The sequence below is a fragment of the Condylura cristata genome, unplaced genomic scaffold, assembly GCF_000260355.1.
Source record: "Condylura cristata isolate star-nosed mole 26May11 unplaced genomic scaffold, ConCri1.0 scaffold00010, whole genome shotgun sequence".
NCBI classification, from domain to species: domain Eukaryota; kingdom Metazoa; phylum Chordata; class Mammalia; order Eulipotyphla; family Talpidae; genus Condylura; species Condylura cristata.
This window is the reverse complement of record NW_004567111.1, coordinates 51,122,104-51,149,117: the sequence shown is the minus strand read 5'-3', so window position 1 is coordinate 51,149,117 and position 27,014 is coordinate 51,122,104. Positions and strand designations below refer to the sequence as shown.

At 39.8% G+C, this 27,014-nt stretch overlaps 1 protein-coding gene across 1 annotated transcript in view; it reads left to right on the top strand.

Moving 5' to 3' along the window:
- Positions 1-27,014, top strand: part of WDFY2 (WD repeat and FYVE domain containing 2) — a 164,885-nt gene that overhangs the window by 121,655 nt on the left and 16,216 nt on the right. The window contains exons 5-8 of the mRNA XM_004680236.2: positions 2,275-2,425; positions 9,401-9,513; positions 18,602-18,728; positions 26,461-26,566. Of these exons, the coding sequence (XP_004680293.1) occupies positions 2,275-2,425; positions 9,401-9,513; positions 18,602-18,728; positions 26,461-26,566 (497 nt within the window). The remainder of the gene's footprint in view (positions 1-2,274; positions 2,426-9,400; positions 9,514-18,601; positions 18,729-26,460; positions 26,567-27,014) is intronic.

Genomic DNA, 27,014 nt, shown 5'->3' with positions numbered 1-27,014 from the left:
GCTTTAACCCACTGCGCCACCAGGGAAGGCCTAGATTATGTAGCTTTGAGCAAATCATTTAACATTTTTGAGTCTCTGTCTCCTCCTCTGGCATAGACTGACCGCTTAGAAGACTAACTCCCTTATCTACAGGAAAGCTGTCATTCCCTTGAACTTACACATGATAAAATGTGGCAAAGCACTTGAGACCATTTTCTCTATGCAGTGGGCTTAGAAACACTTGGATCCATTAGAAAGTTCAGTGTTTTTCCACTGCTATTGGAACTGGACATTTGATAACACAGACTGACAAGATCTTTGGGAGTTTGTACTTTGTCATATCTTTGAGTTAAAGACAGTATTTTGTTCTTGAATGTGGCTAAAAGGCAGGTTTTTACTGTCGAGAAGCATTAGGATTATTGCTTCTGTATTTCTTTGAATTCCTCATTCTTCAGATATCAAATTTTAAAACATCAAGCTTTAGTGACATGAGGATCCTGTGGGTATCCATTATGGAGCCAGTGTTATTATTTGGTAGCCATTCTGAAAGGGCTGTCTTGCCAAGGCCTGCTTGTGTCTGTAAAATGAGGAAACCCTCACTTTTCTGGAATTGGTACAGTAATTAAGTGAGAAAAAATAGTCAAGTAGTTGACATTTGTTAGACACGCAGGAATGGACAGGTGACACCATATAGCCGTGAAGCTTTGGTTGTCCACCTGTACTGTGTAACTAATTTCATGGTTCAAATGGGAAATTGTCTTTCCATTTGATAAATCTATTATTTTGCCCCTCTTGACCTCTAACTCCTGGGGTCAGGGTCCAGTGAGGGTCAGAATCTAGGACATTACTTTGTTTAGTCGAATTAGTTCTATGGCATGGACCCCTGCCTCTTACTTCACCCCCTGGAATTAGATAACAAAGAAAGCAAACATTTAATCATTTTTATTTTGGTAACTGAGAAGTCATGAGATCTTGGCTATCTGCTTATCTGACTGTGTGTGTCTCAGTTTACCTATATGTAAAATAGGCAAATGGAGTAGAAGACATAAAGAGTTTCTTATAACTCTGAAATTGCATGATGCAGTTACTCTGTGCTAGTGTTTATCCTTACAGATGAACAGTCCTGGGAAATTCGCTCTCATTTTTACATACATGTATATTTTTACATAAATGCTACCACATTTGGGACTAATTCTGCCCTCTCTGAGAATTTCTTTTTTTGTTTATTTTGATAAACCTAGAATTAGGTTTATTTAGTTATTTATACATACAGAACTGGGGTATAGGCCAGAGGTGCAGGGGTGCTGAGAAGATTCACCAGAGACAGAGTGGGGAGTAGAACAGTCAGAATGGTGAAGTACACTGCTGAGGGGAGCAGTGGACGGGTCAGGAGAGGTCTGCCGCTCCATGTGGGTCAGCTCCCTGGTAAGAATTGAACTCACACTGAGGTGGCTGCGGCCAGCTTTCAGTGCTGTGCTTTAACCCACTGCGTTACCAGGGAGGGTCCAGAAAATTTGTTTTCTTATGGAAATTCAATAGAACTTTGTTACGGGCTTATAAGCCAATTTTTATTTAAAAGGAGAATAATACTTTTTTACTTTTTTAAAAATGCTAATATCATCTGACCTCAGAGACTTTGTTATAAGAAAATGGTTCCTGATGTGTTCTGTAGTCACAGTAGTTCTATGCCATGTCTAGGTCAGTAGCCCTGACTAACATCAGAGAGATGGCCCAGCCCTTTGGTATTGGAACCTCTCCCTGTGGTAGTCATCTTTATAATAGTGCAGGCACAGCCAGGAGGAGAGTAGTGAAGGAAGATAGATAACTTTTATTTTCTTTACGTTTCATTTCAAAAAACAAACAAACAAACAAACAGGGCCCTCCCTAGTGGCTCAGCGGGTTAAAGCACAGCACTAAAAAGCTAAAGCCACATGAGTTCGATCTCCATCCCGGATGTGATCCACATGACGCAGCAGACCTCTCCTAACCTGCCAGCTAATCCCCTCAGCAGTGTACCTCATGATCTGCCTGTTCTGCTCCTCACTCTCTCTGGTGAATCCTCTCACCGCCCCTGCACTGCTGGCCTGTACCCCAGCTCTGTATGCATAAATAAATACATCTTTAAAAAAACATTCAACTTGAGAGGCCATCTACAAGAGGCATCTCCAACCCTTATAAGAACTCCTGTCTGACTCGTGTTTGTAGCAACTATGGTTACTTACTCCTGGGTGGGAAGAAGAAAATAATGTATTGCTGTTGATTCTGTTTTACCATTTTCTTCTTTCTTGAATTTAGCACATCAGAGCAGAGTGACCATGATCCTGTTTGTTCTGGAGCTGGAATGGGTGCTGAGCACGGGGCAGGACAAGCAGTTCGCCTGGCACTGTTCTGAGAGTGGGCAGCGACTGGGAGGTTATCGCACCAGTGCTGTGGCCTCAGGCCTGCAGTATCCTTTGCTGGACAGAATTCCCTGGTGGGAATTCAGCTGTTGACCTCTTTCTTTCATGAACATTTTGGGTATGTGCAACTGGAAAATTTTTATTTTGTTGTTTGCCCTGTTAACATACTTGTAGACTTTCCTACCACACAAGTAATCAAGGGTTCTCATGTAAGTGAGGTAAAGATGAGGGTAAAGTGAAGTCATTTCACCTGAAATAAAAGACCCTGCTTCTGCTATTCAGATTGTGGCTCTGTCCACATCTAGTTGGGACACAGCCAAGTTTGGGAGCCTCAGCTGTCAGAAAGAAGGTAAAACCATCACTGCAATACAACTTTTCCTTTCTGTATAGAAATAATATACACATACATATTAAAGTTTTGAGCACTCCTATTGGTACCTAGCCCAAAAAGCATGTGATCCCTATTTCTTTATGAAGTATAATATTTATTGAGTTACACTATGCCAGGACTGGAGTGGGTTAGCTATTATGTATACATGGTTGTGTTATAGACTGTTTCTGTTGAAGACTTCCTGGATATAAAAAAATACAAAGTCTTATTTCTCCGGCACTGGGGTCCTGTGCACAGGTGAACCCCTGTTAGTGCTGGCTGGTTCCCACATCTAGCCTTGAAGCTGCAGCAGGCACAGGCTTCATGAGTGTGATGCCTACATGGGTATTGCTGCCATTGTAAAGCGTATAGAGCTCTTATCTTCTTAATTTGAAAAGTATAAATTTCCTTTCCACCTCTGACAAGAGGGAAATAGGTAGAAACAGATCACAGTTTTAGCGAAAGTAGGAAAGTAGTAATTTTTTTTTTTTTTAGATTTATTTATTTATGCTACAGAACTGGGGCCAAAGGTTCAGGGGTGATGAGAGGTTTCACCAGAGACAGAGTGGGGAGCAGAAAAGGCAAATCAATGAAGCACACTGCTGAGGGGAACAGCGGGTGGGTCAGGAGAGGTCTGCCACACCATGTGGATCACATCCATGGTGGGGATCGAACTCATGCTCAAGTGGCGTTAGCTTCTTAGTGCTGTGTTTTAACTTGCTGCGCCACCGGGGGGGGCCGGCAAAGTAGTAATTCTTGCTTTCATATTTTTACCTCATTTATAAATACCTCTGGGGATTCTCAACAATCTGACATAGAACTTTGCTATTTATGTGCAGACTTTGCGGCAGTAGCTATCATTTTGTCTAAGCTAGTGTCACTTTTATTTTCATCCCTGGAAGGGCATAATGAAGTAATAATGGCCATCAGGGAAGCTTGTAAAAGTGGCAAGTTACTGAGAAGGCCAGGAGGAGGGGTGATGGGGAAGACAAGCTGGACCAACTTATCTGTGAGAGGATGGTACCCCCTGTTAATAGAAGCAACTGTAAAGATCACTTTCTAAGAACCAATTCAGACAAAAATGATGCTTGAATTGAAATCTATGGCATCTCTTACCAAAAGATTAATGATTTCTTATGTTGCTAGAATGGAGGCCTCCTTTTACATATGCTGAGCCTAGAAAGGGCTTTACGCCTTACTGGAGGCCACCCAGCCAGTAAGTGGGGAAAGGGCCTCCACAAGCCAAGTCTTTGGCTTTGGCCTCTTCTTCTTTCCCACTCGACTGAATTACCTTTTGAGAAGAGAACTAACAGCATCAATAATTCATTCTTAATACTCTGCTTTCTGTATCACCAGCTAAGCCTAATGATATGTCTTCTGTATCACTTCAAAGTGTAGAAAACAGTATACATCTTGTCCTTAAGAAATTTTCTTTTTAAAAAATCTGAAAATGAAAACCAAAACACAAATACACAGAATTAAACTTGTCTGAACTGTGGTTGCCTTGGAATCCTCTCTCTGGACATATCAGAAGTCATCCTCATTTTTAGACTGTTTCCGCTGACCACACTGTGTGGTTTACCAAGCAAACAATAATCATGGATTGGTCATCAGAAGTTTTTATGGTGTGTGAATGCCTCTGGCTTGGTTTTCCAGTGACCCTCCAGTCCAAAACTTCGTTCGTTAAGTAGAGGTGGGCTGTCATGCCCCTGACAGTCCTCCCAGAGGATCCCTTCCCTTCACCAGCTCTGCCTCACTAACCCTCGCTTTAGAGCCACAGTGTCCAGCCTTGTTCCTGGAGCACATGTATCTCTGGTACTTTTCCAGTGCTGCACACGGAGAGCATAACAGCTCTGCTTTTGCCAGAGGGTCTCAGCCAAGAACCATGTGACTTTCCCAAGGATGTAGATTTTTTTTCCCTGGGAGCTCCCAAGCACAGATTGTTAACAGGCAGCCTGTGCAGTGTTGGGATTCACATTTAAATCCAGTTTTTAAGCATATTTTCTCATGGGAACACCACACTCCATCTCTTCCATTTCCTTTCTGTCACCTTCATGTTCTTTCAGTGATAAAGGAAAGAAGAAGAAACTACTAAACGACATTAAAAAGATTCATTGCAAAATCTTTACCCAACCCCTATTTCTCTTCTTAGTGGACAGATGAATCAGACTGAATTTGGCCTTTTTTCTCTTCTTTCATATCTCAGTGGAGAAGTAAATATGCAATGAAAATAATCAAAATTCAAGTAGGGAAGGAGTGGAGGACAAAGAGACAGATCAATTCACAAAGGGAATTATCAATACTTGAATCTCAGAATCTTTGGTTGTTCTGGCTGGAGGTCTGAAGCTTCAAATATTAAGTGACTTATAATACCACAACAACAGTGATATAGCAGCAACAAGGAGAGAGGAAAGCAGAAAATATCTGACATTTACAGCTTCTGAGAGTTTGCATGGTGCTTCTACATAATGTCATATTGTTCACCAGCAAAGCAATAATGTGAAATGAAAAGGAAAAGACAGTTCTCCATTTTCACAGTGTAGAAACCAAGGCTCAGAAAGGTTAAGTGACTTGCTCAAGGTCACATGGCCACATCAGAATGTGGCTACTGTATAATTTTCAAAGGCCATCTGCACAAGTAGATAGAACAGAATGGAGGCATTGCCCGTGGGTCCTGCAGCAGGTTGATATTAAGCAGAACTGTTTTTCTTCTTGCTTCACTTATAAGTTTTTAATTTTGTTTCTATTTTATCTAACCTCACCTTTCGGCCTTGTCCTTTGACTATATTGGGTCACTTTTTTCATGCTTTCCCCAAAATCACATACTCTTCATTTTTTATTTCTGTCAGAGATATTTCCAATATTCATCATTTGTAGCTGAATGTCTTTCCACCATTGTGGTCTCTTGGATCTGTTTCGGATCTGTTTCTATTCAGAGAGTGAATATGGAAAAGCTAAGATTATCTTGAGTTTCATGTTTCCTCATATCGTACTTAATGCCAAACATTCTGGTTTTGCGATTGCAGTATAATTTTATTTCAGCCTTCTTCCAAATTGCTTTTGTTACTTCTTTTTATTTATTTATTTGAGATTGCTCTTGCTTAGCTGCAGCTGTAAAGACTGTTGGGCATCTGATTTAGTTTGCTTTTTTTTAATCTGTTAAAATAATCAATAAATTTAAGGTGATCTTACTATGTGTAAATCTGTTCTTTTACATACATCGGATAACTTGTGAGGTATATATAACTTTTCTTCTTGAAACTGAAAGAATTTGTTCTGTATTGTTCTCTTTCTCATTTTTTTAAAAGGGATTTATTCCGAAAATTTTCCAGCATACATCAGATTGGAGAAAAGAGAATGTATCCATACTTGTCACTCAGCACCACATTGATTATTCCATCCCCTTTTGTTTTCTCTTTTTACTAGAGCATTTTAAAGCAAATTCTAGATTTTATCTTGTTTCATCCTTCCATACTTCACTCTGCACCTCTAAAAACTGTGAACTTACTAAAATCACTCATAATGCTGCTATTTTCAAAATAACAAAATAATCCCTCCGTATCATTGAGTAATTAACGCAATTTTAAAATTTTACTTGTTTCACAAATAACTTTGCAGTGGGTTTGTTTGAAATTCTCTGCAGACAAGAACCACACACTGGCTGTGGTTCTCATAGCTCCTAAATCTCTCAGTCTAGGTATTTCTTTTTGCTTTTAATGCCATTGTGACTTGTTGAGGCTGTGCTGTCAGTTCTGTAGACAGCCTCACAATCTTAAGTGATCTCTGCCTCCTTATGATGTCATTTAACTTGTTCCTCTACCTATACTTCTGTATTTTTCTGCCTTTAAAATCTCCATTCAGTTCAGATTCACTTTTGATAAGAACAGAGTGATTGTACCATGTGCTCCATTTTGCTTCGCTGCAGGAAGCCCATAGTTTCAGGTTGTCATGCTTCTGGTGAGGCTGGGAGATTGATCCATGGATCAAGTGATGACAGGATTTCCCTTGGCGCGGCCCTCCCACCAGCCTTTCATTTAATGATTTTACCCATTGCTGTTTTTTCTCTCTCTAAGCCAGGGGTTCACTGGGGTTGCAAAATGGTGATTTTTAATACTGTCCTTTTTTCACATGTATTATTTGGCATTCTTCTGTAAAGGAGAACTGTCCTTCATTAAATAGGCCTACTTAGTAACCCTGAAATACAATCAGTATAGGAAAAACAAGACAAATTCTTAATTATTTCTCTTTAATTACTTATTTTCAGAGTAGAGCTGTTGTATTCTGGTGACTGACAATAAGGATATTTTTTTTTCTCTTTATCCATTATTAGAAACTCCTAGGGTTTGTTGAGTTTATTTAATAACATACTATATTTCAATAAACTACCATCTTTTTCATTTTATACAAAAATTGTCCCATCCTGGGCCAACCAGAGCCCCATAATATTGACTCCTATGTCTTTTTGATACAAACCCACTAGTCATTACTAGCGTCCTTGCTTTTTAGCATGTCTTAAGTTCTTCTGTACCTTTCCTATCTCAAGCATAGAATCAGGCTCTTATTTTAATGGGGGAATGGCTCACAGAGAGAGTTAGGAAGTCTTGTATGTGTAATTTTAAAAAGAAAAGAAACCATTAGTTCATCTATTTCTAACCTCAAATGTAGCCTCCTAGGGCTTTTACTTTACTTTTGTACTTGATTTTTTATTTTGAACTCAAAATCTTGGTTCCTGAAACATTAACATAACTCCTTATTTGCTTTAGCCTATGGTATATTTAAATCAACTCAAGGTAATAATAGCAGTGTCATAATAACAAGAAAACTGCTGAATGAGATTTCTTTGCAGTTCTCTTTGTCTTTATAATATATTCTGCCAAGAACATACAGTCAAAATACTGTTTTAAAGTCAGTTGAAAGAATTCTATTTTAACTGTGAAGTTATATCATCAGTTTGATGGTTGAGCTCATTCATTTTGTTTTATTACTTTGGGGGATTTTATAAGCATGGTAGATTCTTTTAGTATGTATTGTAATTATAAGATTCCAAAATGAAAACTGTGTAACGAGAGAAGACTAACTGCACCCTGACCTTTCTGCTTGTTTCTCCCTTCTCCACAGTCAGCCATATTTTACATCTTGGGCCACCTCCTTCAGTGCTTCCTTTTCTAAATACAGCACACATATTCTTATATTTATAGTTCCCTTCTTTTCTTACACAGAGATAGTATAGCATATAAATTCTGGTGTATCTTGGCTTCTTCACCTACCACCACCCCCAACCTCAACACTTAAGCATAGATCCTGGAAATTTCTCTGTGTTGGGGGTTCATTTCCCCTGCAGTTGCATAGTATACCACTGCATGGGAATAGCATAGTTAATTTAGTAAGTCCCTCTGATGGACTTTCAGGTAGCTTGAAAACCAGCTATTAAAAGAATATGGAGTACATAGCTTCAGGCATGTGTCATTTTGTATTTTTTGTAAGTTTCTATCTGGGGTAGCTCTCTAAAAGTAGGACTGCTGTGACTTGTCAACTGAATTAGCAACTCGTTAGAGACTTGGTGCTGGGGATTTACTGAAGACTGGTCACACAGAAAGGGCTGGCACATACCAAAAATCCAGACTCCCAGAAGGAAAGCAGGTCTTTAGTAGTAAACCATATTGTGCACAGTTAAGGCAAGAAGAGACCCACTACTGTCAATTAATGGTGGGCATCCAATCAAAGTTCAAGTTCTTTTGAAAGCGAGTAGTCAGGCCTGCTTAGTTAATTCTTTTTGGTGCAGAATTATTTTCTCATTTCTTCTTGAACTATCCATTCGTATCTTTTGTCGCTTTTCCATTAGGTTTGTTTGGGATTTTTTTTTTTTTTTTTGAGATTGAGTAGTTGTGACATTTTGCAATTTTTTGTCTTCTAATTTGTGTTAGTCTTTGCTTTAAGATGTTTGTTGTTTCTTGTTTTTTTCAGTCATAGATTTTTCCCAGTCCTAGGCTGTAAAGAGATTTTCTAATCTACAACTTGTATTTTCTACTTTTTACATTTAGATCTCTAATACATTTGGAATTTATCCTGATAAGTAAAATGAAATACAGATTTTCCCCCCAAAATGACTGTCTAGTTTGTGACAACATTCTGTATTTTGAAAATCCATTTTTTCTTTATTTGAAGAGCCTTGTCTAAATCATAAATGTACTCAATTTTGAAATGCTTTTAGGTCTATTTGTAGAGTTTCTATTTTGTTTCTGTCTACTTATGAACCAACACCACACTTTCAGTTAAAGAAAAGATAACTTGTTTAAATAATTAGTAGAGCTTACCTCCCCTAATCATATACCTTATTACTCTTATTCCTGACTCTCCTTGATTATTTATTTTTCTACATGAACTTTTGAATTATATATCTCGTTCTAAGAAAAAAAAGTTGATATTTGTATAGGGGTTATATTAATGTATAAAGTCATGTATTGTGAGTTGACATCATAATGCATCTTACTGTCGAGTATTCTGTATGTCTTCCACTTTGTTATGTCCACTTTTGTGTCTTTCAGCATTGTCCAAGCTTTCCTCAAATGGGATTTACACATTTTTTGTTACATTTATTTATTTCCGTCCTCTACTAAGTTTTGAGAAATACTCCTTAATGCTTACATGATAGATTTGATGTTGAAACCCGGCACGTGTTTATTGGTGACCACTCAGGCCAAGTAACCATCCTCAAACTGGAACAAGAAAACTGCACCCTGGTCACAACATTCAGAGGACACACAGGTGGGATTGAAAGTGAAGTCTCCAGGTGCTGCTGCATGTTCTGTGTGTAGATGACTCATGGTGAGAGTGGCCTGGGACAGCCTGCAGACATTTGATAGACTTGAGTGGTTCAGAAAGATGTAATGTCCAACATTCATACGTCATTTAAAACAAAAGATGAACCACTCTGTTTTAAAACATTGATGACTTGGTTCTTGGTCCTGTTACACTAAAGAAGGCTGGTGCTGGCATATATTAATAAGGCTCTAAAACCCTGTGGCAACTGCACAGATGCAAGAAAGCCCAAAGGGCAGCTCTCTCAATTGTCTTTGCCATTCTTGGAGCACGAAGATAGTATGTAAGGCTGACTTCCACTTCCAACTCAAGTGAAATGGGAAATGCGTCCGTCATGGGTAACTAGGCTACATAAATAGGTGTAAGTTCCTCTTTGACTTTCCTTCCTGTTGGGTTCTTTTCAGTTTAAACCCAAAGCCTCCCTTTATGTAACTGGTCTGCTCATGGTCATTTAAACAAAGTAGTATAAACTACCTCTGAATGATTAAGTCTTTGAAAGATTCAAATAGATGATGATAATTTTTACGAGTATTTCTAACCTCTAATTTTGACCCTGGAAAATTGAGTGTCTGCCTGTTAATGCAGCTTTTTTAATGGCCTTCTGTGTCTTCTGCAGATTTCAACCCATGATTTAGTACAGGATGAGATCAGTATTGACTTTAGATGTCATATACAAGCAAAGTAGGTGAATAAGATTGCAAAATGGGATAACACTGTAGGTCATAAAGAACTTTTCCAAAGAAAAACATGCAGTAAAGAGAAAACTGAATCTGAGAAAAAGATCATCTCTGGGAAGAGAAACGCATGGAAACATCCCCGATTGACAGGGCCCAGCTCTTCCCTCCTACCCTCTGGCCAAGCCCCGCCGGGTAGGGACCCAGACCTGTACTTCCTCAGAGATCTTAAACTTCTCTATTTTACTGCTGACCTCAGTCTCCAAATCTTTTAATCTCGTAAGCCTTTGCTCCAATTCCATTTTCTCTCCTTGACAGGCCGAGTCCTGGATCCTCACGTTGCCATCATCTTAGCCCCATTCAGTCTTCCCTTCCCTCCAGCAGCACATCACTTCAGCTGCATGCTTCTCAACATTCTCAATCCTACATACTCTTGTTCTAACTTCTTGGGAAGCCATGTCTGTGATTCAGTCTCACTGTCCACATTCTCTCCTTGTGCTCTCAGCTGCTGAACAAGTCGCAAGCCACAGCCTTAGCCATCATCGTTGCAAATTCCTCATTCCAGTCCAGGCTCCCTGAGAGGTATCATGAATCCTCCTCAAGGTCCCTCAGGGCCACAATACATGCCTCCGGTTCATACCTTCACGTGAAACAGTTAGCCCCTTCCCCCGCCTTATCCAGCCTCCTCCAAAGAAATACAAGAGGTTATCAGATTAAAACTTTTTAGAGAAATTTATTTTTGTCCACTGCATAGTCTCTCAACAGTAAACAAGCACTTCCTCTTCCCCCTTCTTTTCTCACACTGTCTCATGCAGGAGCCCACCACCCTGGCTCCCGTGCTCCTTAGGGTCTCCACATGGCAATTGTTCCCCTTGTCTCCCTTTTTGATGAACAGGCTCTTCCAGTCTGTTAACTGCTTGAATTTCTTACCTCTCTATTACAAAACATGGATCCCATATCCTGCCATAGCAGTTATCATCTTATTTTCGAACACAAATGCTTTTTGCTATTTTTTTTTTAATGTGGTAAGCAGCACATACCTAAAATGTACCACTCTAACCAGTTTGAATGCAATTCTGTGGCAGTAAACACACATTGTTATACACAGCCTTCACCTCCATCCAGCTACAGAATATTTTTCATCTTGCAAAACAAACTCTGTAGCCATTATATACCAGCTGTCCTCTCTCTCCTCAGCCCCTAGCAGTCACTACCCCACTTTCCACCTATGAATCTGGATACTCTAGGTACCCTATGTGAGTGGAAGCAGAGTATTCATTGTTCTGTGACTGGCTTATTTCACTTAGCAAAAGAGCTTTGTATTGCAGCAAACAGCAGTGCTTCTTAAAAGAAGGTCGTTTCCCAAGATGCTTCAAATTCTTCACCTTCCACTTGCTTCCCTTGACTTGTCTCTGCCATTCCACTGAAACTGCTTCCCTGAGGTCATTAAAGGCCTGCTGGCTGCTAAATCTAGTGCATGTGACATACTTAACTATTGAGAGGCATTTCACCTTGTGGCCATTCCTTCTTGCTTATAATTACCTTCCTCTGGCTTCTCTGACATATTCACTCTAAAATTTTCTTCTCTCTCAGTTTCCTTTGTGGTCTTCTTTGTGAATTCTACCTTAGACCTTCTTCTCTTTACACTCTGTGCTCTCACTGGTTGAATCTCCCAGGCACAGAAATAAAAGGCACAGTCATTGTCCTCAAATGCCTCAGAGCCCAATGTGAGACAAGAACTAAGCAGTAATTACGGTGCATGATGGTAAAGGCAAGGGAAGCAGGCACCGAGCACCTCTAAGAAGACAGGATAGGGTCCTCACTTGAACAGAAGTGGGAGTCAGCCAGGGAAAGAAGATCTCCCCAGGAGAGATAGCGATGTGCTTGACTTAAGAGCATTGAGGAGGGATGTGTTGAGTTCATGTAAAAGAAGTGAAAAGAACAGTCCAATCAAGGAAGCCTGCATAGTGCGAGGCTTGGGGATTTCCAAGAGTGTGCCTTTGGGCTGGAACACTTGAAGTATGGAGTGGGAGGGAGCAGCCAGGAAGGAAATGCAAGTCAGTTCAGATCTCTGAGGGCATTGTCATGACATCAGTGAGAATCCCTTGAAGAGTTTCACACAAAGAAGCTAGCCTGATTGAAATTTTTAAAAGATTGTTCTGGCAGTAGAGAGTGTAATTGGAAAGTTAAAAAGGAATTGTCTTGTGAACTGTGGTGATGGGAAAGCGAGGAATGGTGGTTGGGTAAAATTTAGTCAGTGAGTTCACAGGCTTGATGGACAGTTCAGATTTGGTTTCGACAGAGATGACTCTGCCTGACCTTTTGGCTCTTGAGTTGTCATGTGGTCGCCTTCTGTGACTGATAGGAATCCTCTGAGTTCTGAGTCGTTGCCTCCAGGTCAGGAAAGGGGTAAGTAAGTAGCTGCTTCTTACTGTTGTCTGTTGAGCCAGATGTGGCCCAAAGTTCTCATGTCTTGAGGGTTGTTCAAAATGTTAAATAACATGTTCAGCTATTTAAGTTATTATTTCTAGATAATTGTATCTACCCACCACCAGTCTGGCTACAGCGGAAGTTACTCATGTAATGTTAACCCAAGGAGACCTAGAAGTTTACATAGATTCAAACATATAGTCACCTTTTTCCTATGTAGTTCTCAAAGTCAACCAGACACAACTCTGATAAAGGGGAAGTTTGTAAGGATTAGTTTAATCTCCTCACTCCTCTCTCCCAATTTAAGCCTTCAAGATGAACCCAGGTCCATTAAAGAGTAATCTTGAGACTTACCTCTGTCCAGACCCAAACTCAGAATCAGACAGGCTTTGGTATGTGTATAAGGTAATAACCACTCACCTATCACGTCCTTATAGTATAGAGGTCATATTTAAAAATGTGGATTCATGATGAAATTGACCTAAAAGTCCTAGCCAGAGGCCAAAACATAACATTTACTAATCCATGGAGACGTAGAAAACTAGTTTTATGTTCTTAAGCTCCCTCTGCTGGTTTTATTTCTGGAGCTAAATGCCACATTCTTACTTCTTTTCCATTTCTGCAGAGATTAGAATGCATTTCTACCAATTTGAACAGAGAGAAAAATCAGACTTTGACCATTAGAAATTCACAGTATCAATAAAATCCTTTTTACTTCTAAAAATATTTCTTTAAGTATGAGCATATTGGAAACAGAAGGATTAGAATGTAAATCTGCCAAAGTATACTAATTAATGAAAAATTAAATACATACTTGTTCTTAACTATTAGAATTACTGCAAGTAGCATTGAAACAAAAGAATCTAAAACAAGACCAGACATAGTTCAGTGCCAATATGCAAGTTCAACAAGTGAAATTGAAAGCTTACTTTTTGTTTATAATGGAGCTTTTTCGTCAGTCTGGCTTATATGAGAACCATAGACATGGGTTTCCATCAAGGGCCAGTGAAGTCGTTAAGTCTGTAAGTGCTGAGCTGCAGGGCCAAACAGACTCCCTTTAAAGACACTGCAGTTTCTGTTCCAGGCCATCGCCATAAAGTCATGAAGTTTTTGATTTCCCATTGCATATAAAAGTTATATTTATACTATACTGTAGCCAGTTAAGTGTGCAACAGCATTCTGTCTTAAGAAAACAATGTATATACCTTAATTAAATGTGACAGACACAAAGCACATGCTATAGAAAAGTGATACCTCAGTTGATGTAGACTAACCTCAAACTTTGAATTTGTAAAGAAAAAAGTGAAGTGCAATAAAGTGAGTTATGACTGAATATGACAAGCATAATACTTGCCCTGTCAAATTTCTAGTTAGAATATGGGCATTGACCGGTGATTGCAGGTAATTACTGAAAACACCCGAGTGCAGTAAGTGCTGTTAAGCCTGATGTTGGGCACAGGCTGCTTTGGCACAGTAACATGAGGGCCTGTCGTGTGCAGAGTTAAGGGAGGCTTTCCCAGACATGGTGTTTCACCGCACTCTAAGGAGAAAGAAAAAGGCATAGTCCAGGTAATGTGAACATTCTAGATCCTGATGTGTGAAGCCCAGAGTGGGAAAGTGTGAGCAACTGAGTGAAGGCTGATGGCCCATGTAGAGGTCATGGGAGAGGCGGCTGGCCTTCCAGGTAGTGTGGAGAGCCGGGGACATTGATCTCAGGCTGTGGGAAAGCAGTGATAAGGCTTAATCAGGGTAGGAACATGGATTCCATTTTAACACATCACTGGCAGCAGTGATTGGTAGATCGAGTGGGAACAAGAGACCACATAAAAGGTGACTGCTGGAGTCCTGAGGAAAGGTGGCATCAGTTTGGAGGCAGGGAGATGGCCATGGGTGAGGAGAAGAGAAGGTTTTCAGGGTCTATTTAGGAGGGCAGCAGACAGCAGCGCTCGGCCATTGGGGTAGGTGTGGCTCCCAGGTTTCTGGCTGGAGCATCTGGGTCAACAGCAGAGGTGCCATTTACTGAAAGCAGGAATGTTGGAGATAGAGCCGGTTCAGGAGAGAATGTCAGACTGCTTTAAACTAAACCTGACCGAGAAACATCACTGGCGAGGTGACGAAAAGGCTGGAAGTCTGTTTGTGGACCCCAAGAAGAAGGTATTGCCAAGAGAGAGCACACATTTATTGTAGCTTTACAGACACATTTATCACGTCAACCTCGCACATATACAGCATGTACAGCAACCAGAAAGGCCAGGTATTTTAGTCAGGAGACTTTGTGCTCTGAGGACTTACATAGTTGGCTCACATGTGGCCTACACACCTTCATCTGGCAAGGTGGATACAGCAATCTTGGTGAGTTACCAAACACTGGGAAACACAAATCCAGCAATTTCCAACCCTGATTCGGAACTTTCTACATAATCTCAAGCTTTTGCAGGCTATGCTGTAAAAGTCTCAAAAAAATTAGTTTACTAAGCATTTCAGTAACACATTTTAAATTTCTAAAAATATTTATATTCTTTGATCCAATTCCATATTTGGAAATTTTTTCCTGGTTAATCAAAAATGTGAATAAAGTTTTACATATAAATAAAAATCACCTTAGCAAGAATTTTAATAATTAAAAGTGGAAAAAAATTGAACAAATGAAATAAGGAACATCTATACATTGAGATTGAGCAACTACTAAAAATTACATTTGTGTGTATACCACAGTATAGATAAATTTTATAATTAGAAAAACATTTATCTTTAAGAATGAATTCATTTATGGTAAAGATTATTTATAGTTCCTGTGGAGATCGAAGTCAGGGAGAAACAATAAATAAAACACTGAGGGAAAGCAGAAAGATGGGAGGACTCTGAAATGAATAAGAGAATTTCTTTGTCTTTCAAAATATCATAAACCCAGGAAACTCACACCTGTTATAGCTACCGGCTCCTATCCTCTGACCTAGCTATGCAGAGCGAGGAGGGTTTTTGGAGCATGAGGTGTTTGTCTGCACTGCAGGCTTGCTGGAGACCGTGCCTTGCCCTGCTGCCTGAAGTAGCCAGTGGAAAAAAGACTACTGTTTATCAGGAAGCTCTGTCTGCTGACAGATGTGGGATAGTCTCTTTAGAAGAAAGAGGCTGGCGCTCATGATTTCGGCACAGCATTCAGGATGAGTGCATCACCATTGACTCACCCAGTCTATGTGACATTTAGAGTGTTCCTAAGTAATTTGCAGTATAATACAATGGTGAAATGAATAGCCTTGCCTTGTATATTTTTGTTATTTGGTATGAGTAGGGAAAGTGTCTTAGATAAATTCTTAGACATAAACTTGCTGGGTTGAAAGCTAAGTGCATAGGTGAATTTGTTGCATGTGGCCCTTCTCATTTCACCTGTCTGCAGTCACATAAAAACATGTGGGGAGTTCCTGTTCTCCCATAACCTTTATGACAAAATGTGTATCACTTTTTAATTTTCCAACCAAGATTTTAGATAGTGACTCATGCAAGGATCCTAACAATAGGGGTGAGAAGTGCTTAGGTTCTATATATATTTTGAAAAAATATTAGGGGAAAAGCCCAACTAATTCAGAGTTGATAATTGACTGATTTGGAGGCTAATTCAACAGTTTCTGATCAGAGTTCTCTGATTCTGTTTAAACATTAGGCTCAGTACTCATTCTAAACTAATAGTTTATGAAGATTTGGGTAACACTTTCTTCTTGTTGGGGCCGATCTTGTTATAGTAGTCTCAAAAATATATCAATCACACTATAATAGGGAACACTATCTGCAACAAATCACCTTCAGCATTTCAGTAACTTAATGCAGCAGATGTTTATTTCTCACTCATGCGCAACCCGGTGCCAGTGTTCCTAATTTACAATTCTTTTCCACATGGTTATTCCACGTGGGAACCCAGGCTTCTTCTCAAATGTAATTTTTCCATTCTCTGGAGGAAGTATAAAGAGAAAGTGGAAAGAATCATCTTAACCACCTTGGCCTCAATGTCATGCGAGCCACTTCACACTTTCTGGGTACCGTAACTGAAATTGGTCACATGTCCCTAATGTAACCGGGACCAGTGAGTGTGGTCCCTACAGGAAAGCAGCTTTCTGGGAGAGGGGGAATATGAATTTAGGTTGTTGGCTAACTCTGTTACCAAGATTTTAAAAAGTAAGCCATTTGGGTATTGTGTGGGAATAAGTAATATTTGCAGGATGGAATGCATATCCTGAAGTATTATGTTCTCAAATACTGAATGATGATTTTTTATAAAGTTTAATAGCTAGGAAGAAGATGAGTTCCACAGGAAAGAAAATACCGAGCTCTGAAGGGCTCAGTGAGCATAGCAAATGAGATTTATGAATTTAAAAAAATGTGTTTTCATTCATCTGCTCCTTCATTCATTCAACAAACACTAAGTCCTGGAGCTATTTATTATGGGGGAGGGGCACGAGGAGAGAGGAGCTGGAAATTTCAGGGGTAATCACCATGTCCACTGAGAAAATGGTGTTTCTTGCGAGGACAGGGATCTATGCCTGCAGAGTGTGTGTAGGGCGAGGAAGGAACTGTTAGCTTAATCCGCAAGGGTTTTTGTTTTTATGTGGAAAGTAATCTTATGAGACATTTACAAGAGAAACTTCCCTAAAAGCTTTTAAAGTGCAGTACTTCATTACAACACATTGATAATCTAAATAAAAAGATTCCAACAAATAAGGAGCTATTGATTGTTTGTTTCAGGATACAGTACTTTTCCAATAATGGGAAAAACTGATTATTTCTTGCATTCATAAGTAATTGTAGGCTTTGTATTCATCTTAGATGGGAAAAGTTATGATTGTTCCCAGCACACAGCTTTGATTTATACAAGGGGACTGCTGGAGAGGAAACGTATTGCGGTAGTTTATAGCTACACTGGAGAAATGCTAGCAGCGCACCTCTGGGGAACTCACTGTGGTTTACAGTGGCTGTTGGTTGGTCTGATGGAATTCTTACCACTGCCTCAGACACCCTGATGATGGCACATCGGTGGTGTCTCAGGGCCTTAGGGTCCTACCAGCGGCCCCAGTGCTCAGGCTGCCACTCGTGGTGGCTGTTTCCACACTACTTTTGCTCCCGTTTTATAGTGGAGGGGAGTAGGCTGTCATTTGCTGTGGTTCTGTCCATTTAAATTCCCAAAGAGAGAAAATCTACCTTAAAGTCCGATATAGTTTAATTCCATCTGATATGCACGAATAAAAAATCTGATTGAGAGTTTTAACTTTTTAATGCTTTGTAAATCCCTGTTTACCTTTATCTGTGGTCACAGGGTGGGTAGTAGAAAATGGCAGTTCAGATCATATGGTTACTGTTTTTTTTTTTTTTTTAAGATTTATTTATTTATTCATACAGAACTGGGGTACAGGCCAGAGATGCGGAAGGTGAGAGGCTTCACCAGAGACAGAGTAGGGAGCAGAACAGGCAGATCAATGAAGTACACTGCTGAGGGGAGCAGCGGGCGGGTCAGGAGAGGTCTGCCACGCCATGTGGTCACCTCTGGGGCAGGTGGGAATCGAACTCATGCGGAAGTGGCTTTAGCTTCTCAGTGTGGTGCTTTAACCCGCTGGGCCACCAGGGAGGGCCGGTTACTGTTTTTTAAACAGTACAGTATTTTACATTCTTCTAAGAAGTATGCCTGTTGTTTGGAGATCAGTTAATCACCTTTGTCTTTTCCCTTTGGTCTTTATCATAATTGATTTTATGGTTCATTAAATTTGGGGTGGGACTTTTATTCTTAGAGCCAATTACTTTGTCTTTAGGGGCTTCAGTGTTTATTCACAACAAGGAGTTGTTGCATGCCCAAAAACTGCTCTAGATCCTAACTCTTTTACATTCGCATTTGTGAGTGACTCACACTGTTTATTATGCCTAATGTCCAGTGGTGTCTGTTCCGTCAGGTGGGGTGACTGCTCTGTGTTGGGACCCCGTTCAACGAGTTCTGTTCTCGGGCAGCTCAGATCACTCTGTTATCATGTGGGACATCGGCGGCAGAAAAGGAACAGCCATCGAGCTCCAAGGACACAAGTAAGGCTGCTGGTGCTTTTATAAAGAACTCTGGGAAAGGATTTCGGGCTGAAAGCCGGGACAAGACAGGAATGCGGTCCACTTCCCGTGGCAGAATGGCAGTGAGGGAAGGAACAGAACAAGAGCACCAGCCAGTAATAGCCTCTTTGATTTGTCCCCGTACCTGTTTATTTATTTATACTCATTTTATTCCACTGAGGATTGGAGAGTACTCCCAAAACCCACAAAATAAAGTAATGACAGCAGATAATTAAGAGGTAAAAATTAGAAGCATGGAGAACTTAAGAGTAATACTTTGAGAGAAAACCTAAAAACTACAGGCCACGAAGACCTACAGACTTCCTATAATTGAGTTCAAATGTGGCTTCAAGGTTCCTGGCAGCTTAAGGAAAAGGGGAGAGTAATATCCTTGCCCAGTACATTTTGTACTTGACCAAATATTTTTTGAGTACTCGCCTTGATTCATATCAGACTCTTCTTCTTGAGAGATAGATTTCAGGGGCTAAGAGGAAAAGTAAAGAAAGCTTTGTCTTTCTTTGGAACACTTCTCAAGCTTAGCAGTGCACAGAGTGCCTGATTAAAAAGTAAATTCTTGGGGCGGGGTTGGAGGAGTAGATTCTTGGGCCCTGTCTTCTGAGATGATGGGGTGTATGTTAAGACAACTTTCCAGTCTGTACTGGTAGCCCTCAAGACCACATCTGACTTGCCCTGTGTTTCCCACAGCCTCAGGCCTGATAGTATTTCTGAAATTTTTTGATACCTTCCTTAGAATGCTAAAGCTTGTCTAAATTGTTTTTGACTTGCATAGTTTTCACAGTGCTGTGTAGAGTGACTGTAGACAGCCATAAACATGTCAGTGCTGCTTCCAGGACCTTCTGGCTTTAAGCAACATTAGTTCTTTCTGTAAATCTGCCAGAAATACTAGTTTTAAAATATTTTCCTAAGTAGTTAGCATGAGTGGGGTGCCCCTGGTCTTCCAGAATTGGAAGAAGTAAAAACACTCAGCTGGTGTCACCGTTGAGACATGAAGGCTGGTGTAGTTGTACGGGAGCCACTGGAGTGGCTAAAAAGAGGAGGAAGGGATTGCAAAGAAGTTTCGGGACAGAAGAAGCCAGGCACCAGGCAAGAGTGGAGAAGTCACAAGATCCGCTTTTTCTCAGCAACCATTCCTCAGCCCTGACAATTGGCCACTGGGTTGGTCTTCAGTGTTTATTATATTTGAATGCTGCCTGGTTTTTGTCAAAACAGAGACACCTCAATTTTATCTTAAAATGAAACAAAGAAATCAGATAATTTTTGACTTGGGATGACTAAAATACCATCCTTAGAGACCTCAGTTAGGTCTCCCAAACTTTAGTGCAACAGGAACCTTTGTAGTGCTGAGCGAGGTGCTGGGGATACAAAGATGAACATTGACTAACCATGTCCCCACCAGGCCCAGGTTGTTTCCTGTCTTTCTTCTCTAGAGGCTGGAGAGTTTCTGCTTGGGCCCTAAGGCTTTCCCTTGGCTCTCCTACAATTCCTAATTTTCCCACCTCCTGCCAAGGTGATGAATGGTGGTCAGAGATCCAAATCACGGATCAGATTGGTGAGCTGGGGAACTTGGGGAAGCAGATTGAACCCAAGATCCCTGCTGCGTAGGGAGGGGGAGACTTCTTTCCCCTGGAAACCTTCATTGTGTGGAGGGTCAGCTCTGCCAGTCTGCTGCCTGGGTTCCATAGCACCATACCCTCCTTCGGCTACAGAAATAGCACATTTTTGTGACTAGTTTGATTTGCTGTATAAAATCTCACAGCACAGAAAGCTTTCGTACTATGAAGCGTGATTGATGACTGTGAGAATGTGTCTAAGTCCAGAGGGGAAAAAGCTCAGAAAGTAAACCTCTATATAGTATTATCTGTGCTTGAAGTATTTTGGTGTTTTTATTCCCTGCAGCAGGTAGAACATGATTATGTGTTAGCTCCTAGAAGGAAAGGCAAGGAAAAGGTTCCAATTTCAGGGACCAGTTCTATTTTTCAAGTATCAGTTACCAGTTTATTGGATATTATAGAAGCATAAATGTGGCCATTTATTGTCCCACACCCACCCTGTTATATCTAATAATGGTACTTTGGCATTTCAGATCTTTTTTTATTTTTAGATAATACCTATCATTTCATGACCAACTTTATGGCCATAATTTTTCTAATGTGTTTTCTTAGGCTTCTAGGCCTTTTTGGCCATTTTAGATGGTAACTTGATTTGGCACTCAGGTAAAAATAAGGTGTTTGCCATCCCATGTGACTCAACCCTCCGCCCTCCCCCCACACACACCCACTGAGGCAGGAATCCACAGGTACTCAGTCAAAAACTGAGTTTATCTCTTCCTACTCTTCCTGTGTGCAAGACTTTGTTATAAGCATCCTTAAAACCTTTTGATAATAAATATACACTGGGAGAACTTGTACTTTTTTCTCTTGTATCAAAAAAAATAATTGCATTAAAGTTACTGAAGAAAATAGATTTCTCAATTTTAATTTCTTCTGGGTTTGAGGGAAGCAGAGCCAAAAAAGTAGGTTTGAAAGCTTTCTCCTTCCAAAACCAAGATCTAGGGGCATTTCTCATGGTAGGCCCATCTAAAAATCATAAATGATACCACACATAAAATAATCCTCACAGGAGTTAAGGCTAATAAGTGGCAGTGGCTGAAATTATTCTGTTTAATAAAATTATAAGTTGAAAAGCAAGCTTGGGATATGAGCACTGATATTCTTTGTTGCATGTCCAGTGGGAATATTGCCACCTACATGTATTTCTTTGCTCATAATACACGGCCATAAGCACACTGAGCTCTAACATCAACATACCAGACTTTGTATTAGGCACTTGGGACACAGAGGTGGCTAAGAAAACCCTCGTTGCCAATATGGATCTGCACCGGAAGTATGAAAATGAAGTTAAGGTGAGATGACCTGCTAGTTTTACTGGAAAGGAGGAGACTTCAGTGGGAGGAGCCACATTTTGAGTCTTTGGAGATGAATAGTGTCTCAGAACTGCATGAAGTAAATTTCAGGAAATTGCAAGCAGGCAGAGGACAGTGGCTAATGTAAACTTCCACCCCGGCCAGCAAGCTAATGTTAAACCCAGTGTTCCCAGACAGCAGACTGTGGTCTCAAGGGCCCAAGGGCCCCTAGGGAGGCAAATCCTTGTGGCATCCTCTCGCCATAGGGTAACCATGGGCATTGGGTCATTTGGAAGACTTCATGTGTGGATAACTCAGCAGCTTCCTCTCTGGTCCTGGAGGTTTGGAAGAGCTACCAATGTGGGCATTCCTGGACTAAGAGAGCAAGATCCCTGGGGGCAGATGCAGAGCTGATTCGATTTTAGCATATATCCTAGGATATCCCATTCAACAATCAAAAGCTACAACATACTTAAGTCCCTCCTGCTGTTATGGGATGGAAAGACCTAAATTAATATATAGGCAGATGTTAGCTTGTGTGTGAAAATCTATTTCTATAAGGAACTTAAAGACATCTGCACCTGTTTTCCATAAGAGGCATGGGCACTAATGGGCACTGCTCCCTGATCCCATACACATGCAGAGAAGGGCCCCACACTTGCTCGCCATCTTGTAATTATTATTTTTTTAAAGATGTATTTATTTATTCATATAGAACTGGTGTACAGGCCAGAGATGCGAAGGGTGAGAGATTCACCAGAGACAGAGTGGGGAGCAGAACAGGCAGATCGACAGCGGGCGGGTTAGGAGAGGTCTGCCTCGCCATGTGGATCTCCTCAGGGGCAGGCGGGAATCGAACTCATGCGGAAGTGGTTTAAGCTTCTTAGTGCAGTGCTTTAACCCGCTGCACCACAAGGGAGGGCCCAGTAATTCTTAATAAATCTTTAGTAAGGGACCCTGTATTTTCATTTTGCATTGAGCCTCCTAGATAATGTAGCTGAGTTTGATCATACACATATTGCCTCTAGGGCTGATGAGAAAGGAAATGAGGCTGTCCCGATAAGTGTAGTCTTCGTAGATGACAGGTCCTGGTGGTTGTGAAAAGTGGGGTTTTTGTGTGCTCATTTGCAGTGCGGGACATGGTGTACTCATCCATGAAATAATAATAACCAGCTCTGAAATGCTTTCTGTTATAAATGCTATAGTGATGTCAGATGAAACATGAATGCAAAAAGGTTTCCTTTTTTCTTTATAACTAATCTGTGAACCCACGAACATTACCTCCCCTAGTTTTTAACTGCAAGGTGGTTATGTTTTGAATCCTTAAATCAAGAAGTCCTTGAACAGCTTTATTACAAAGCTTGGAATCCAGCATCCATCACTGTGTTACTCTTCTGTGTTGGAATATTAACAGAACTGGAGTCCCATAAATTATGTATTTGTTGCTGTGAGTTGCTGCCAGCTATGTGTGGCAGAGCAGTTCCTTCTGGAGCTTATTTTGGTTTTACAAGATCATTGATATGTATCAAGGTGCCTTAACAAATGAAATGTAGTTCAAATCACAGGTTTCTGAGTCAGTTCAACTAGATAGATTTTCCTTTCTGCTCCTGAATATGAGAATGGTGGTGTTCCATGCTCTCAAATGTATAAAACAACAACCAGGAGAGAAATAATTGATTTTTTAAAAATGAATAGCTGTCAAGGATTTTATATTAGTCATTAATTAATAAAGGAACTGGTAAGATGACAAGTAGTTCAAAGGAAAATCAAAGACTAGATATACACACAGGTACTAGAGAATACTGCAATACATTTGTAAGTGAATTCACAATTGGATTCTACCATGGGAAGGGTAGGCCAGGCATCTTCACTGGCAAGATTTTTTTGCAATAATAACAGTCTTTGTAACTTACAGACTTACAAAGTAACTAAGTTAAATACAGGGAAAGGTCAGAGGCCAGTAGAAACAGATAAAGGTGTGCTAGACAACACCTAACATTCCATTGAAAAGATACCCAGTCCTTGGTGCCCACTGCAAAAGCCTTCATAGTCCACCTGATACTTCTCCCTTTATCTCTATAATCGTAATAATCTCAAAAAAGACTTGTTGATCACAGTAAAAAAAGAAGAAAAAAGGCCTTCTTGGATTTGCTTTCCAGAAAGAGAGCCACCCACCAATAAATAACAGTGAAACTCATGAAAATTAATCTCTGTCTCAATGTTTTTATAAAGAATTTTGTATTAGATTTTTTTCAAAGTCCACAGCTAGGAAGCTAAGCCCAAGAAACCCCACTATATTTGACCTACTTAAAAGCTTGGTTGAATTCCTCTAGGTTCCAAATATGTGCTGGCCTGGTAGCTTCCTTCCCTGAAAACCAAGTATTAGGTCAGTTTTCCTGGGAGGGTGTGGTAGCCAATGGCTCTATGAATTCTTCAAAGTCACTAGTCATATTTGATTCAGTTACCATCATCATTCTAAAATTGATACTTCAGGTACGGACTGGCTTGTTTGATTGATTTGCCTATGTTGTCCTGTGGATAGATTCTAATTGACCCTATGCAAATTGACTATTAAGAGGGCTAAGAGCTGAATTCTGAGAGGTAAGTAAATATTGGATATTATTTGTAAATGTTTCAATTTAGTCTATAAAAACAGAATTTACTTAATGGTAGGTTAGAGATAGTGTTAAAAATATAAGAAAAAAGGCATCCTCATGTGTTTAGAAAACAAAACATTAAAAAAAATCAACATTCCAGATAAATAACCACCATAAATTTTCCCTCGTGCTCATTCAGTTCTGTGTGATTTATTCTTGTTTTACTGGTTTCTGGCTTGCAGTCCATATTCATGCAATCATCTGCATCTAGACTAAAAGTGTCCAGAAATCAAGGAAGACTGGACACAGCCTACTACCGCATTTGAAAGTGTCTCAGCAATGTCAGCCTCTTACCCTTTGCCCATGAATCTGGTCTTTGAAATATCAACATTTAAAAACATCTGGTATAGGCAACCCTTTTCCATGAAACGTTGATATCGCCATTTCTAGCCTGTAGCTTTTATAACAGAGCCTTCAGTCAACTATCAGAGTAATAGAAAAGTCATTTGCAGATTATAGAGGCTTTAATTTTTACTGGTACAATTACAGTAAAATAAATGAGACTAAAGAAGAGTAAAATGTATTGAAATCTGTACTAATGTTTTGTTGAAGATGTGCGTTCTTTTGCACATTGTTTCCTATGAGATTTGATTATTATTTGCCCTGAGAATATTTATTATAGACAGTGAGAGCATTGGCAAATCTACACCGTCTTCCCATACAACATAGTTTCAGAAATGTTAACATTTTACCTTTAGTACCCAAAAATTTTTATTTATTTTTTCAAAACATGAGGTTCAGTCTGGAAAGACAAAAACCAAAAGAATTGTTAAAGGAATTTTAGAGACTTTAAGTCAACATAAAGCTCTGGAAATAATCTTGGTGAGACACAGGATCTCTGCTAACGAAACAAATTCCATAGAAGGTAAAGAATATCCTTTTGCATTGTCATCAAAGACACTAATCAATAAATAAAGAAAAATGGAATTATGCCAGAATTTATAGCATTTTTGCAGACAAAGCAAATGAAATTCCTTTTCCAAATTTGTCCTTTATTCTGCTCTTTCATACTCAAAAATAAATTTACACTTTAGTGAAATATTTGTAAATTTAATATTTTCTTGTTTTCTGTGAAGTTTAGGAATACTTGGTTTATATAATCACTTGCTTACAAGCCAAACAAAGCAATTTATTAAAATCTTAAAAGGTTTTAGAATCTTAATCTTATAATCTAGTTTATGGATGCCCTGTGGAAATTGAAAACATTCAATACACATGCGGTAATGGTCTCTGAATTGTGGGCACAAACGTGCAGAGCTTAATACTTTAGTTCTACAGTTTCAGTCACAGGTCAAAAGAACACACATCTTCAACAAAAAGTCAGTACAGATTTCAAAATCTCCTTCCCAGTGGGCACAGAATTTTTAATTGAGTTAAACTCCAAAAGTAGAAAAATATTCAGATGAAAACAACCAAGAAACTAGCTAGATTTCCTCTTCTCTCTTACCCAGTGGAGAAAAGTTCTCTGTAATCTGTTGCTAATCTTCAAGTATTGACCATAAAACTGAATTCTCCATCATTGTCAGCCATGTATGAACAAGAAAAAAAATAAAGCACAAAATCCATAGAGAGAGAATGCAGATTAGAAAAATAGAGAGTCCGTGGACCTCTCTTGTGTCTTGGATTCTCCCTGGCGGCTGAGAAATGTCATCTGTAGGCTTAAGCAGCTATAATCTGTTTCCCACCTCAGAGACAGCTTTCCTGTCAGGTAAATCAGGTAAATCAGCTTCCAAAGCTGACCTACAAAACTTTAAAATAGATCCTTTTAAAGGAAAATCATGAATCTTGAATAACTACTACTTAAACACAAGGCAAAAATCTTTACTTGATTAAGGAAGGAGCCAATAAACTGTTAGCAGTTCAGCAAGTTCAACAACCAGCTTAACCTCTTGAGAATTGGTGACTAACAAAGACTACCTCCTTCTGAAGCCTCAATTAGCATTTAAAATTTTTTTAATCTGGGCTACTCTTCTGATTGGTAGCATGCAGACACTTCAATCCTGCTTCTAAGATCTGCGCTGGGGGGGGGGGGGGGGAGGGCTGGGGACACGTGTGTTCATTGTCTGTGATGCTTCCTGCTGTGGTGCTTTCATTTGCTCTTCTGAGCTATCACAACCCTTGGTTTCTTTCACAGTGACAAAGTCCAGGCTCTCTCTTATGCGCAGCACACGCGGCAGCTCATCTCCTGTGGGGTTGACGGTGGAATTGTCGTCTGGAACATGGACGTGGAGAGGCAGGAGGTAGGTGACACAGCTGCTCCTTATGGCCCCTGGACTCAGCTCTGCGGAGCCTGCCCTCATGCTCATTTCTTATTTCTTTTACGATTAAACCATGAAATAAGACATGTCAGAGAATAAAGAAATTCTTTCTAAAATAAAAGAAGCTTCCAAATTTTCTTATATCTCACAGATTGGTGTGTAAAATTCAAGTAATGGAGATACTAGAAGAATTCAAGTGAGACTAAGATTTTAAATGTATCATTGGAGCAAAAGCTCAGCTGAGCAAAAGGAACTGTGTATGTTCAGGAGATGAGCCCTTTTCTATAAAATGCCATTAAAAACAAAGCTCGTGTTTTATGTTATTGAGGAAAATGGTGGCTTGTGTGTCAAGAGTGATATTTGATAGAAGTAAAACTCTTTAGTATTAATAAAAATATTAGAAATCATAATTTTTGTCTTTGAGTCATAG